Below are 15,214 nucleotides of genomic sequence, written 5' to 3'. Positions count from 1 at the left end.
TTGTGGACTGAATGTTGACTGACTTTTTTCCCGCATTTTATCAATACAACTTGCAGACCTCTTTGTAGTTCACTGTGTAATGTGTCTACACTCATTGTTCTAAATGTTTTGTGTGCCAAACGCTGGGATATATATATCCAACTGACCCAGTCTTCTGGACTTGAATCATCTTTGTGTGCTGGTCTTGTATCATGAATAAAATTTGGGCTTATTTTGCAAAGTTTTTTTTTTATCTATTTGCATGCCAGGGATTTTTTCCACTCTAATCCTGTCAGTGGGATTTGAAGTCCTCCATATCATTAATTCATTAGAGAAACAAAACAGAAAAGGTCCAGCATTTTAATGAGCAAGTCAGTTTAACAGTATTGTGAATTTGAAGTAGTGTTAACATCGATTTGAAAGGAACAAATCTGGTTCATCGATAGAAATCAAAATTTGTTTGATTCTATTCTCACAGTTACACCCCACCAAAAACACACAATGTTGTTAAAACAGCTCATAATTTATTGATTGTAGTTGTTTACAAACTAAAGTACACACCTCTTAGAGGGCTCCAGTCAAATGCAAGGATATATATATTTGTTAGATTTCATCTTGTCAAGTAAAAATATTGTAAATCTGTCACACCTACAAATTGATATAAAAAAGCAGCTTATGGACAATAAAATAAAACGGATTACTATTATGAATACAGACAAACAAATCTATGATGAAAGCTAAATGACAATTTAACATCTCGTTAAAGATACATGTACAAATAGAAAATATCATTTTATGTACTTCACTGGTGAAATGAACGTTTGGATGAGTTAGTTTCTACGAATACACCAACCACTCGCAGGTAAACAATAGGAAAAAAATCAAAATAAAATACAGTGGCACATTGGATTAACTCCCTTTGATGATCATACATACATACATCCATGTACTAATAAAAACATGCACAGTTTTGATTTCAATACACGCTTTAAATAATCCCCTATAGATAAGCACGCATTTACCTTACCGATGGACTATTTAATATACAGAATGTGTCACAATCCCCGACAAAAGAGGATTTTTATTCTATCTCGTAACGAAAAATTGACCCCATACCTAATGATACAAGATGTTTAGTGTATTATTATTAAGGTAGGGGTAATTTTTTCATTTCGAAAAAAAAATTTTATGCCTTGTGCATGTGTTCATTAGTGATACAGATGTAAACGCTACAATCTAATATTCTTGTGGATTTTAAAATGTACGTATTTGACTAACTTTTCTAAATAAAACACACTAAAAACAGAAACAATGCTAGACTTGAAAGATGGATGTTCGAGGCAGAATTTAACTCGAAGCTGCGCATCACCTGTCGTTCTCCGAGAGGCTGCACAGGCCGGAAGTTGTTTACTATTACGTGGGTACCATTCGTCAAGTTATCCTCTAGAAGTTTTCTGAACATGGCCATCTAATTAAAGTAGAAATAAATAAAAAATACATTTTAAGCATAAAGATTTAATGGAATAACATTGTGCCGAATAACTAACAGATTAAAATAATGCCATAGAATGATGAAAAGGACTAGTACTTGAAATAATTGCCCATTAGACATAAAATATATTTTATTTAAGAAATGGACATGTGAGAATTCAGAAGAAGAAAGGAAGCTGTTTAAGATGGAAAGAGAAACTAGAAAATGTAAGACATGTCCTGTATAAAGGAAATTAAACTACTTCTTCTTTTTTTTTTTATATCGAACACGATCTTAATTAATTGGATATAGTTAAAAGATGATCACGTGATCTGTATTTTAATACTAATAACTTAAACCAATGGGTGATTTCTCAGCGTTCTGAAATTGTATAGCGCAATAAAATATTCTCATATAATTATTTCTCTGAAGCAAAATGTACGTCTGATTCTGGCTCGTAAAAAAGTTTATTTTAACTGCGTATCAACGCACGAAACAAGATAAACCGTTGGTACTTTTCTGTACACATTCTTATTTATCTATTTTTCACCGCCAACACGCAAAATGACAGTTGGAATATTCGATAAAAGCGTCACTATGATTTCCATCCTTCATGAAAAACTTGCAAAAAACATAACAGTTACTGTAATATCTTGATAAAGGAGTATTTAACGTCTGCGTAGATAAGTTGACGATATGTCAGTCTAGTGTGCAAACTCTAGATAAGATCATGCATCTCAACTTTTTAAATATGCCACTTGCAGACGGAACCACACAGTGGTCTTTCAGAGTTCTGAGGCTCTAAAACTCCGCAATGAACAATGACAGATCATTAGGATTTTATATTGAATTAATATTGAGACTTTAAAGTAATGGAAGAGTTTGTAGTGTGCTAAATATTGAAGGGTTCTATTAACTATTGAAGGGTCACGACAAGTGTAGATTATTTTTTTTACAATATATGTTAACATGGGTACGTAATGGTTGAAAAATTCAGTGCATTGAAGTAAACCACTGTTTTAAGGTAAAACACGTACCTATATTATAAAAGAAGATTCAAGCAAATATTTAAGTGCAAATACCCTTTTTAAATCGATTGATATCATTTTTTCCAGTTACTAGTAAATATATTCTAAAAAAAATAATACAATCATGCAAAAGCAAAATTTCTTTAACAGAAACGAATAAAAAAATGTCTCAAATTTGTGAGGATTCAAACCCTCAACCTAAAAGGCTCAGTTCTTTATTGTTATCTACGTATTATTTCTAGTGCGAAAACCCCTAACCCATTATAGCAACAACATAATCTAATGTTATATGCAGTTTCTGCCTTGAGTTTATTGACTTCTATCATATTCCGTAATTGTTGAGATATAAAATGGTATATATTTCTAATGTGTAGTGGGTTCTCGCTCCAAGATTTGTTAATTGAAATTGGATTGTTTTCATTAGAAAACAGAGCACAGACCAAGTGTATAAAATATCAATATATACCTACTGGTATACAATAACAATTTTGTAGAAAAAAATTACATAACCCGTAAACGTGGGCTATGTATTTTTCTACTTTTCTATTTTTCTACTATGTCGCTACCTTCATATCCCACATGAATCACCAAAGCATTTTATTGTTAAAGTTTTCTAAGTGTAAAAGTTGTTTAAAGTGGTCAACAAATTACAAAATGCCTTAAAATTTTAGATTCAATGTTATAACTAATATTAATAGTAAAGAAAAATGCAAATATTTTAGAATCAATCTAAAATTCAAACATTTTATCTTTATCCAGAGCTTTTTTCCTTTTAAAGCAAAATGAGCTGTATTTTTTAGAATTTTATTTCGCTGCAAAAACCTGCTAGTATACTAAGTCTGCCTGTAACTTTAACTTTTATAATAAATAAGATTTGGAAAAAATCATTAATTTTTGTCAGGAGAAAGATTTCACTTATAAGGAATATATAGCAGATCAATTTTTGTACAGGACGACAATAATTCAATTTTGCTCCAATTTAGGCTTCTTAATGGCTTTTCCCACAAAAACAGAGCTAACAGAAATTTTAAAACCATGATATTTTTGTCATTTAAGTAGAAAATAACATTTTCTTTAAAAAAAATTTGAACATGAAAATTGCAGCTCATATTGCTTTAATTGATACAGACTTAAATGACCACAACCATTAATAATCCTTTAAGAGTTACAGATAAATGTTATTTCAATTACACATCATTTGAAACAAATTAAAAAAAACCAACTCAGTTTCTTATCCATTTTACCCGCATTATTCGCTCATTTTCTCTATACAATCAGTTAAATCCAGCTGGATATAATACTTTGTGCACATAAGCAGAACGTAGATTTTTGTCTGCAGAGAACGTTAAAACTCAATAGCTTCGCCCCCTGGACCCCCACCAGGGCTTTGCCCTAGACCCACTGGGAGCCTAAAGACGGCCCCAGACCCGTGCCTTCTTTGGCGTGCACATCAAGAAGTTCTAGCTACGCCCCTGACCAATGTGTCAAGACTAGTACCTGTTGTTCTGAAATTGAAATAGCATTTTCAAATATGGTCCAGACAACGCTCTCGTAACATGGCGGGGTGGTGAGACTTCCGGAATAGCGGTAGAAATGGTCCGGGTTACCGGCAGCAAGCGGAAGCATGGACTCGATACTGAAGCTGGTCAATTCTGTCATAGCTCCTGTAAAACAATTTAACATCAACACATACATTGGAACAGGCACTAACTGGTATTAATGGTCCCTATTCTATATGAAAAGGTCTATCCCCGGTTTACAGAAAACACCACGTCACGATGCATTAGCGCCCAACTCACTGGATCTTACCTTTGGTTTTAACATCATTGAATTTGTTCAGCATAGTTCTAAGTCCACTATTTTCTTCATCCGATATCTGGAATAGAAAACATAGACCATATCAATCCATCAAATAGATGTAAGGTCTAAATGCTTCATCCATATCTAAAAGGAGAGTGTATGCTGGAAGATTTGAATCCGTCTCTTATTCCATGCATGCTGCAGGAACCCGCATACATAGCCTTGGTACATGTTACGAACGATGATGTGACAATTTTCTTCCATAAGACACAAAAAACCCGGGAAATCTCAACGTACAACACAAAAAACAACTCTACGCACCACTAAAAAGCAAAAAAGAAAAAATTTAAAAAAAGGAAAAAAGGGAAGGAAAAAAAACAACAACAAAAAAGCATAAAAACAACTACCCCCTCCCCCCCCCCCCCCCCCCCCCGAAAACCCTGCGTGAACGTACCACAAAGAAGAAGCCGAGCACGGCCAGGCCGTCGCGTTCCTTGGAGGCGGCGTTCGATAGGCTGCCGTACTTCTCGTTGTAATTCACCACGTGGAGCTGTCAAATTAGAATATCGTTAGAGCAATTGTATCATCGTTACTGAGAGAAAGACTTCTATCTGCTTACAGTGATAACAAGTTCAGATGGACATGCAGCAAGCAGTGATTGTTTCTTTCAAAACAGATCAAAGTGCATCAGAAGATAGAGAAATTATAGAGAGTTAAATGTTGGTCATTATACATTTCAGGTATAACCGTGTGCAAATATAGGTAAAAACTACACCTGACATTATGTATTTTCCTCGTAATGAAAAATATACCTCTACTTAAGAATAAGTGTTTTATTATGTAACGGGTTATTTTTTCTTATTGCGAGAAAAATTTACTTCGTCACTATTAATTGGTTAGAGGTATATGTGTTTTCTTACGAGAAAAATATAGTTGCCTTTGAATTGAATAAAGTTTGTTCTCTGTTTTCCGGAATTCAGCAATTGTTACTATTTTTGGAGGTTTACACCGGTACAAACACATATATTTCAGTTGTAAACTCTTGGATACAGTTCCGAGATTTCGAGTGATTATTCTAAGTAAACTATTTAAAACACATTGCCAAGACCGTTTACACAAACCGATTTGTTTAAATTCCCTCCCTCTTAACTTTATAAACGCCCCTACATTCTTCCGTTCAAAAAACAAACCCTCTTGGGTGATTTATCAACAGTCTGCCACTGCCCATTACGTACATGTTTTATAAACATACTATTTCCCACGGACGAGTAGTACAGTATACGGCTTTGTAATATACAGATACAGATCATTTATTCCTAATTCAGAGTCCAGAACAGACAAGTACATGACATAATATTATAATTACAAGAGAAAGACATGCCAATGAATAGTGTAAAAATCATTCAAGTATAACAATTATGTATTGCTATGTACCACGTGTCTAGATCTCAAATGTGGTACTATAACAGTTACCGTCGTACAATGTATTTTTGTAAAAACTATCAGGGCATAAAATTGTTGCACGAGTATTTTACACTGTATGTCCATATACGATTATGTTCTATCTCTGTTTTGTGAGTTGATTTTGTATGACAGTTGTGGCCAAGAGCAATGCATGGTTCATTAGCATTAGTAGGATAAATATACATGTGTATATTTCTTTGACATGCATGGCTTTTCTGCTATGAACGTTTATTGTACAAAATCCGACACATTACAGATTACTAATCTGAGAACATGCTATGAATCGCCGGCCGATTGTCCCTATTTTTAAGCGTTTTAACGTTACAAGATTTATTTTTGACGTCGTCAAAATAATAATTGCCGTCAGTTGAGAAGACAAGGTGATTAACGCGGGTAAGCGCGATATGGCAATTTGTCTGCTCAACTGACGGCAGTTATTGTCACGACGATGTCAAAAATAAATCATTTAATGCTTATATTTACATTCCCTTAAGGATAAAATGTTTTTTATTTATTAAAGAAATCGGTATACATTGCAGATCACGGAGGGAGTAAATTAATAACAGCAAGAACAGCTATCAATCTCTCACCAGAGGGCGCGTTCCGCAAGCTTCACTTGTGTTGGATCAAAGCGTAATACGCCCTCTGGTTAGAGATTGGAACAGCTATTTCTAAAACCGTTTAACACTGGTTTTCACATGGACTGTTGAGATAAGTCTTGAAGATATAATCCATGGAAAATAACTCTTGAAATTTGGCCTTTAATCATATAATCAAATTTATTGTTGAATAATAAACATAGTGTTAAATAACATGTATGAATTATATTTTTAAACCGATAACGTCCAAATAAATAGTTGGAAACTACTTATGTAAATTATATGCAAATTCATACGCAGTGATTGGGTTGTTACATTTTGAAGCATCTATATATAAAGATCGCCGAATAAATTAGAAAAACACGGTATAGAATGTAAATATATTCAAAACAGTAATGAGAAGTTATGTTTTTCCGTGTGTTGCTCTGTGACCTTTGTACGCTATGTTGCTCGGTGACCTGTGTTCACACTGTGTTTTGCTCAGTGGCATTTGTACACTGTGTTGCTTGGTGACCTTTGTGCAATCTGTGTATTGCTCAGTGGCATTTGTACACTGTGTTGCTTGGTAACCTTTGTGCAATCTGTGTGTTGCTTGGTGACCTTTGTACAGTTTGTTGCTTCGTGACCTTTATACACTCTATACTTTGCATTGACCTTTGTACACTTGTTTTATTCGGGACTTTTGTATACTCTTATTTTATACCTCCATAGGATAACTACTGCCATCCGACAGGTGTTCGGACCCTCGCATGTTGTCACTCCCCCAGTGGAAGTGGAACTGGGCGGTCTTGAAGCGACCCGGAAGACCTCCACCCTCCACCGTCAGATCCCCCTCCTCCACATTCACTTGAACTAGAGAAACAACAGACCAGACACAATAACTATCAGCCAACCACAGGTCGCTGCAGAAACAATTTGTTCGAAATTAAATCTCTGAGGTTAGCCACTGGAAAACAATATTAGTATATCAGAAAGCTGAAGCATTTATGTAAGACACGATCTCTGTTGTCAGTCAACTAAAGGCCGCGCCTTCTCCCTGCAGGAGTTTAAGACTTCGATTCCTAAGTTATCGAAATGTCTAAAATATTTTTAGGCGTTGTAATATATAAATGAAATTATTATAGTTGATGAATATATGAATGAAGTATATATATTGTTATTTTCTTTAGTTTGCACCCTCTTATATGAAACAAAATAGAACCAAATACCTCACCTCACTAAAAGATTGATAAGTGAAATAAATTTACCTGTGTGTCCGTTGTTGAGAATCTCCAGTTTGTAATCCTGGGGGTTCTTGAAGCCTTTCAACATGAATGGTTTTAGATCAGAATTGTAGACCATATCCTGGGAGTTTGGGAGGTTGATGGGGGATTGCCGGGTGAGGCCACAGTTTGGGTAGGCGCTCTCCCAATGACCAGGTCCTGAATTAGAGACCACGGTGAAATAAACACATCTGTCATGTTACGCGGGCGGGAGAATTTTATTTTTTATAAAGAGAGTTTTTATATACGTTTAGTAAGAGTAATAGTTAAAAGTTTAATTGTAACAGTAAGTGCAAGTTAAGTTCACTCATAGCTATAAGTATAATTATAAGTACCGGCATTTGGTGAACTTTTCGAATTGTACAATACTGTAACATAAAATACATTTTAATTTCTTTTTGAAATGTGAGAGTTTTAAAGGTACCAATATTGGATATGAGGAGATTATATGTTTATGGTCACGCTGAATGTTATAATTAAGTATTTCCAATGAAATGACTTCTCAGTATGGAGGTGTCCCATACCCCCTTTAGTTCACTCGGAAGTGACGTGTAAGTAACGTGACTTCTAGTCACGTGTAAATGATCGCTATATATTATAAAGCGGGTTTTTATGATTAGTTTCCGTACAATTCTAACCTGTCGTACAAACATGCAATGGCTGTATACTCAAAGGGATGACTTGTATACATGTATGAATGCACTGTAATGACTAATGCACATGCACGTATATTAGAAATTCTGAAGGAAGGAAGTAAATCGCGTCATTGACCCCAGATCTGCTGACAGTGCATCTCTGGAGAAAAGGTCCCGGCTTTTGGTTACAGGGTTTCAAACCTTACACCCACCATACACACACATACATCAGAGGACGTCAGGACAAAGTCACCTTCACAACCCAGCGCCGGGGTGTCGGTATCGCAACCCAAGCTAACCTAAACTGGTTGTAGGTTAGTCTAAAAAGCTGTAAGCTGCTTTATCTCACCATGAAATGCACACTACATGGCCGACACGGTCTGTTTCACGGACAGTACGGCACGGTCTGTTTCACGGAAAGTAGCCTTGTCATCTTTTCGACATTTTCCCTTTTATCTATTGTATTCACGAGTCTTAAAATATGAGTTCTGAATTCTACATAAAAAACACATAAAACTTTTTGCATTCGTTTACAACCTTTTGGTATTTTATCAGGTGAACCCGATAATGATTACCAGCAGTGTTTAAACAAAATGAAACAAAATACTGCTGTTAGAACGCATGGACCGGTGCATGTACATACTGTAGTGTAAGACCATTTGTTATCGTAGAACAAGATAACTAGTGCATTTTTACAATGAAATCGTTTACACTTAGAATCCCAAACATGTAGTTTGGGGTATTATTCGGTATCAACTATCACTATTTCATAGTTATGTATTATTTCAAAGCCTAAAAATAAACTTTCACTTCACGACGTATCGAGATTTGCAAACTTTAAATTATATTTCTCACGTTTAAGAGAAAAAATGCCTCATATACTAGTATTAATTTATACACTATGTTATGATAACTATTCAGGAAAACATTTTCCAACAATAGCAAATACAAAGAAACTGTGCAACAAGATTTTTCTAATCAAAGTACTGAAGTAATGACGGGAGTTGATTTTATCGATTATCATTTATTTTAAAATCAACTTATCTTGCATGGCAATTAGTTTCTAGTCTGTACTGTGGAATCATTAAATTTCGTGGGGGCCAATTTTCGTGGATTGCTTAAATTTTACAAGTTCGTGGGGACGTAATTTCGTGTATTCTGTTAAACCTACAAAGGAAATATGACTTTATTACCATAATTTATTAATTCGTGGAGGATGTTAATTCGTGGATGAGAGGTACCCACGAATTCCACAAAAATTGAGCCACCACGAAATCTAATGATTCCACAGTATTTGAATTACGCACTTTTTTATTATATGATTTTTAGACTTTTCCGACAAGAATTTCGAGAAACCCCATATGAATCATGTTGTGTAATATTTAAAGATAGATTTCAAACTATGTATAAGTAATCGAAGCAATTCTAAAAATTTTATGGATCCAAGCACTATTGATATCGAACTCTAGTCTCGTTCAACCAGACGCTCGGCTGTCTCCGTTAATCTCCGACAAGCAAGAGAGCCTGTCTGCTTGTAGGAGATTTACGGAGACAGCCGAGCGTTTGGTTGAACGAGGCTATATTAAACTCTGGCGTAGAAATACATGAGACTATAAAAATATCTTAGTTGTTCGTATTATATAAAATCTGACTATTTTCAAAGTGTTTATTGATAAGTTTCCTTAAAAAACAATGCTTCAGCAAACATTACTTTGAATTTTTCTATTATTTTCAAGAACTAAGTCTTGTCAGCGTTGATGATTTGTGCTTAGATCCAAACACTGTTTCACTTTCGGTTTGCCAGAGTAACTGCATAGGAGAGTTGATTAAAATCAACTCCCAAAAATGTATGACGACGAACATCAGCATGATTACTATTGAGCTTGGTTAACTTAAGCCCAAATCTTGACAATTGGTACATTGCCATATATATCTATGTATAATGGACGCCATCGTACACCTTTCGCTTGTCTGAGAGATCAGAGAAGTTGCGAATGACAAACAAATGCTATAAAACAGAGTGTCATATCGTAAATTCTTAATGAACACCCACCAAGTATGTTAAAAAATTACTATATAACAAGAGTATAAAACACTCTTAAGATGGTATGGAACATCTCCATATTGTGATGTACTATCTATCGAAATAAACAAGAAAATCAAGTATGATTTTTTTTCTTTTCCAAATTTGTTACACATCAGCGTAGCGCAATGGGTAAGAGCACTAAGAATCTTAAGTCATGAATTAGAATCTTGCTGGGACTTTTACAATTTTTTACATCTCAAAATTTTTTAACCCATATTGTAAAATTTAAAAATTCTAAACCGGTGAAAGACATTTTAATTATAATGAACTTTTATCCACATTAATATCGACGAGTGTCTCATACCACTTTAAACATGTTAAAAGCGAGATCACTCATGCCTGTCCGCTAGAGGTCTCTGAAGTCAGTGCTTACATAGGAGTGTTCTGTGTGGATACTTGTTAGACATACATGTATATTTAACATATATTGTACATTTGTATGTGTGTTTGGACTGTATCATTCACTCGTATATTGCATTCATGTTAAACGTTGTTACTGGCAAATAACGGACAAGTCAGTTAGACAAATAATTATGCAGTTCTATTTCTTCAGTAGAATGGAAAACAAACTACTCCTACCGAGTGTGCTAGTCTTACCGTCTGATTCTCCATAAGACCACGAAGAACCTGAAAAATAAAGAAGAAAGGGTGAACATTATCTATAGGCGCAGAATTAACAATCGGAGATATAAAACACTCGCTGCTTCAGCATAGTGTAACTTGTTAGAGATCGAGTTGAGGAATATAAAAAGGCAAAATAATTTTGAGATGAAACATGCCCCTGCTTTTACAAAAAGAAGAGGAAATCCGAAAAGTCACTTGCTTAAAAAGCCTCTACAATCCCACTTAAAACCCATTAAGGATGCGTACTTGACAAGGAACTAAGCGTCCTATACTCATCTTATGGCAATGTCGTGATGGGACAATTCAGAGCGATGAGTTTTTGTAAGGACTATAATCAATGTACCAAGAAACCTAGTTATGTCGGCAAAAAAACTGTCAAATGTCAGAGGAATTCGCAGTATTACGTTTACGTCTCGGGTAAAAAGTATTGGAAAAACGAATTCTATTAACAGCTGACTGGTTAAACAGTGGGGGTGCAGTACTTTTTGAGTGTATGAACCTCATTCCCCATAAAACAAATGCAAAAAATTAGTTTCTTTATTACACAAAAAGTCCGTTCCTGGGTCTGCAGACGGGGAGAGGCATCAGTGTTGGAGGCAGTAATCGATTGGTTTACGGGAGATCATTAACTCCTTGGAGCCTGTAAGATTACGTGAGCCGTTTGGGGGCCATCACGTGTGATAACGCGAATGAAAGAGTCCAGTCAGTTTTCAAGCTTTGTAACCATCTAAGCAAGTTAAAACCTCAAAGAATGTATTTTAATTTTCATTATTGTGTAACAGTGAATTATAAATAAACGAATTATTGAATTACAGTATATCAAATATCAGCATCCTTTAAAAATGAAGGTCAGGGAATGTTTTAACGATGACCTTGTAAAGAAATAGCATCGCACCAGTATTGCCGGAGAGGCAGCTCCATTAGGGGTGAGGGTGGGTGGGCATGGAGAGGGTGTGTGCAGGCATGTGACGGCGGGGGCTGGCGCTTTTATTTTTTTAATGTACTTTTTTCATAATATTAATATGTAGAAAAATGAACGCGTATATGTCAATTGACGCTGGCCTCTTCGGTTTGAAAAAAAAGGGTGACACGTGCCTGGTGTGAACGAATCTTATTAGGAAAGAAACTAGCAAAGTTCTTATAGTGTTGATGAATCAATGAATCAATACAGCGACGAGTGGGGTTTATCAACCGGCTGAGAACATGTAGGGAATGTGAACAATCTGGCATGTTACAATGGCCGTGACAGACGTATACCAATGCTGACAGCTCCAAGATCCAGGCTCTCTCTGGAGGCGAGGCAGTAAGCACGGGGTATTACCGACAAATCAAAGGTTGGATCGCTTATCATACATAATCCGTGAACCATAGGAGAATGTAATCACAACAAGGTCGTGAATTTCGGATACGGATTTCATAATTGAAACTTGTATAGTATAAAGGTGGCAAAAAAATATTTATGAAAAAAGTATACAAATTCAAATGAGGGTAGTATTGTTAAATTTATCAAAGTCAGGATCAGTGGCATTCTAGTATCACATTACAGGTTACGATTGAATTTCGGTGAAGTTAACATATTTATCTATTATATCAGGTTTCTTTTTAAAATGTTTTAATTTTTCGTGTGTGTATTAGTTAACAATTGCAAATGAGAAGATAAATTATCCTAAATTAGTTCAGTTTAGCGTCGATTTAAAAAAAATAATTTAAAAAAGAGCATATAATAATGCACAAATTATCCTTCATAAATTAGTTCAGTTCAGCGTCGATTTTGAAAAATTTTATTTTAAAAAAGCATACAACAATGCACAAATTATCATTAATCAATAAGTTCAGTTCAGCGTCGATTTTGAAGAATTTTATTTTAAAAAAGCATACAACAATGCACAAATTATCATTAATCAATAAGTTCAGTTCAGCGTCGATTTTGAAAACTTATTTTTAAAAAGCATATTTATAATAATAATGCATGATATTTTTTTTTAACCTGAAATGAATTTATGCAAAAATTAAAATTGTGGACAGACTTACCCGATGCTCCTTCAATGGTGCCGAATGCTATGGACAGGAATGCAACAAGTAAAATCCCAGCCATTGTGATGGAGTGAATGGTGAGGATCCAGTGATGCAGATATATAAAAGGCGCGCGCCAAGTCAGCTGGTTAGAGAGGATACGGCGGCACGTTAGTGGCTTCAGTACTATACCGATGTCATGTTTAAAAACTTAAAAACTGACCCCCCCCCCCTTACTTCCCCACCCCACCGGAGGAGTGCGGTTCTGGATAACGTTTATATAGAAAGCCGTCCCCTTATGTTTACTTATAAGTATTTCGAGTCTTATTTGTGAAGTAAATCTTGACATTTTTGATGTGATATTTTCTAAAGGATTACATATTTGTTTTCCCACGTGTGAAATATTTCCACTTGTACTGTGAGTTCACTTCATCGATGTGGGAAAATACTATGCTCAATCCTTACTTCAGCATACACGGAACATGTACGTGTTATTTAAACAACGAAATACTTTCTTTGGTGATTCATGCGGTATATGAAGGTGGCGACAATGCAGAAAAATACAAAACCCCCATTATATTTACAGCTTCACTAAATTACTGTTAATATACATCAGAACGATAGCTATTAAAAGAAACAGCATAGTCGTCTTCTAAGAGATTTTGAGTCTGACATCATTATGATTTTATTTCGTGCAGTCCGTGATTTTTCTTAGGTCGCTGTAGGTTTCGACCAATCGATAAACGGGGAGTGTGGATTTCAGCCCTGTCAGTTTCTACAGCTGTTCTATAGAGCTATGAATTAACTAAAAGTTTCCGTAAAAAATAGAGGAAATCATACCGACCGATGTAACTATAAGGTCAGGATCTTGTTCTGTCAGTGACCCTGGTTCAATACATTCATTTCATTCTATATAGCCAAACCATAAGGAAAACAAAATACGTAGAGGACGTTATTATAGCAAAAAATTACCAGAGAAATATAAAAAAAAGATTGAAGTAAAGGTGAGGTAGATAATTAGCTTGGTAACTACACATACAAATAGCATTTATTTTAAAGTTGAATGTTTACAGTAAACTTTTCTTGGAAATGTTTGCTATGCAGAATGTACACTATGATGCCGGTAACCGGTATCAACATCGATTATACTCTGTCCCGAGTTTTTGCTTCCACCACGTTTCGCTTGATATTTCGATTATTATAAATAACTTTGTGATCTTACGTTCATCCACTAATATGAAAAATGTCCAGATTATCTGTTTTGAAACGCCACCTCTACCGCTTCAGGTTTCAAAACACATCCCAAAATAGAGAGTATACGGGAATAATAATACTAATAAACATAATACGAATACAGGCACACAACACCAGATCTCAATGTACACCAACTAAACACGAATACCCGCACACAACAACAGATCTCAATGTACACCAACTAAACACGAATACACGCACACAACAACAGATCTCAATGTACACCAACTAAATATGAATACACGCACACAACAACAAACTGAACTTTATTTCTTTTTTTACAACGATTGATAAAGAAGTTGTACAACTTTTATTAGCGCGAGGGGTCATTGGTTTGGGAAGAAGCCAGAGTACCCGGAGAGAACCTACGTGTCCTATCACATACAACCACTACCGATCACGGGGATCGAACTCCGGTCGCAGCAGTGAGAAGCAAGTGCATTGTCCACTACGCTACTTTGCTAAACACGAATACACGCACACAACAACAGGTCTCAATGCACACCAGCTAAACTCACATATCATGACGTGCAGGAACACACGCACGCCTCAACAGGTATCCACGCACCCCGCAACAGACATACAGGTATATACGTACACAACAACATGAGTACATGAACAACACAACATGAGTACATGAACAACACAGCATGAGTACATGAACAACACAACATGAGTACATGAACACCACAACATGAATACATGAACAACACAACATGAATACATGAACAACACAACATGAGTACATGAACACCACAACATGAATACATGAACAACACAACATGAGTACATGAACAACACAACATGAATACATGAACAACACAACATGAATACACGCACATTACATTAGGTACACACCTACGCCACACCTTATATACACGCACACCACAACAGGTATACACATACATCTTGAAGGTATACGTGCACATTAAAACAGGTATACACGTACATCACAACAGGTATACACATACTTTACAACACATTACCGCAACATGTATA

General features: G+C 35.5%; 1 protein-coding gene across 1 annotated transcript; it reads right to left on the bottom strand.

Moving 5' to 3' along the window:
• Nucleotides 1-333: 333 nt before the first annotated feature.
• LOC105347585 (carbonic anhydrase 1) lies at nt 334-13,179 on the bottom strand. The gene is made up of 8 exons (XM_011456734.4): nt 12,980-13,179; nt 10,922-10,951; nt 7,589-7,762; nt 7,045-7,193; nt 4,733-4,828; nt 4,288-4,354; nt 3,976-4,142; nt 334-1,447 (listed from the first exon to the last, which is right to left on the bottom strand). The coding sequence occupies exons 1-8, from the start codon at nt 13,041-13,043 to the stop codon at nt 1,262-1,264; spliced, it is 933 nt and encodes a 310-aa protein (XP_011455036.3). The 5' UTR covers nt 13,044-13,179; the 3' UTR covers nt 334-1,261.
• Nucleotides 13,180-15,214: the final 2,035 nt, after the last annotated feature.

This window comes from Magallana gigas, chromosome 3 (genome assembly GCF_963853765.1).
Source record: "Magallana gigas chromosome 3, xbMagGiga1.1, whole genome shotgun sequence".
Lineage (NCBI taxonomy): Eukaryota > Metazoa > Mollusca > Bivalvia > Ostreida > Ostreidae > Magallana > Magallana gigas.
The sequence above is the reverse complement of the archived record's forward strand: the minus strand, read 5'-3'. Positions and strand labels throughout refer to the sequence as shown.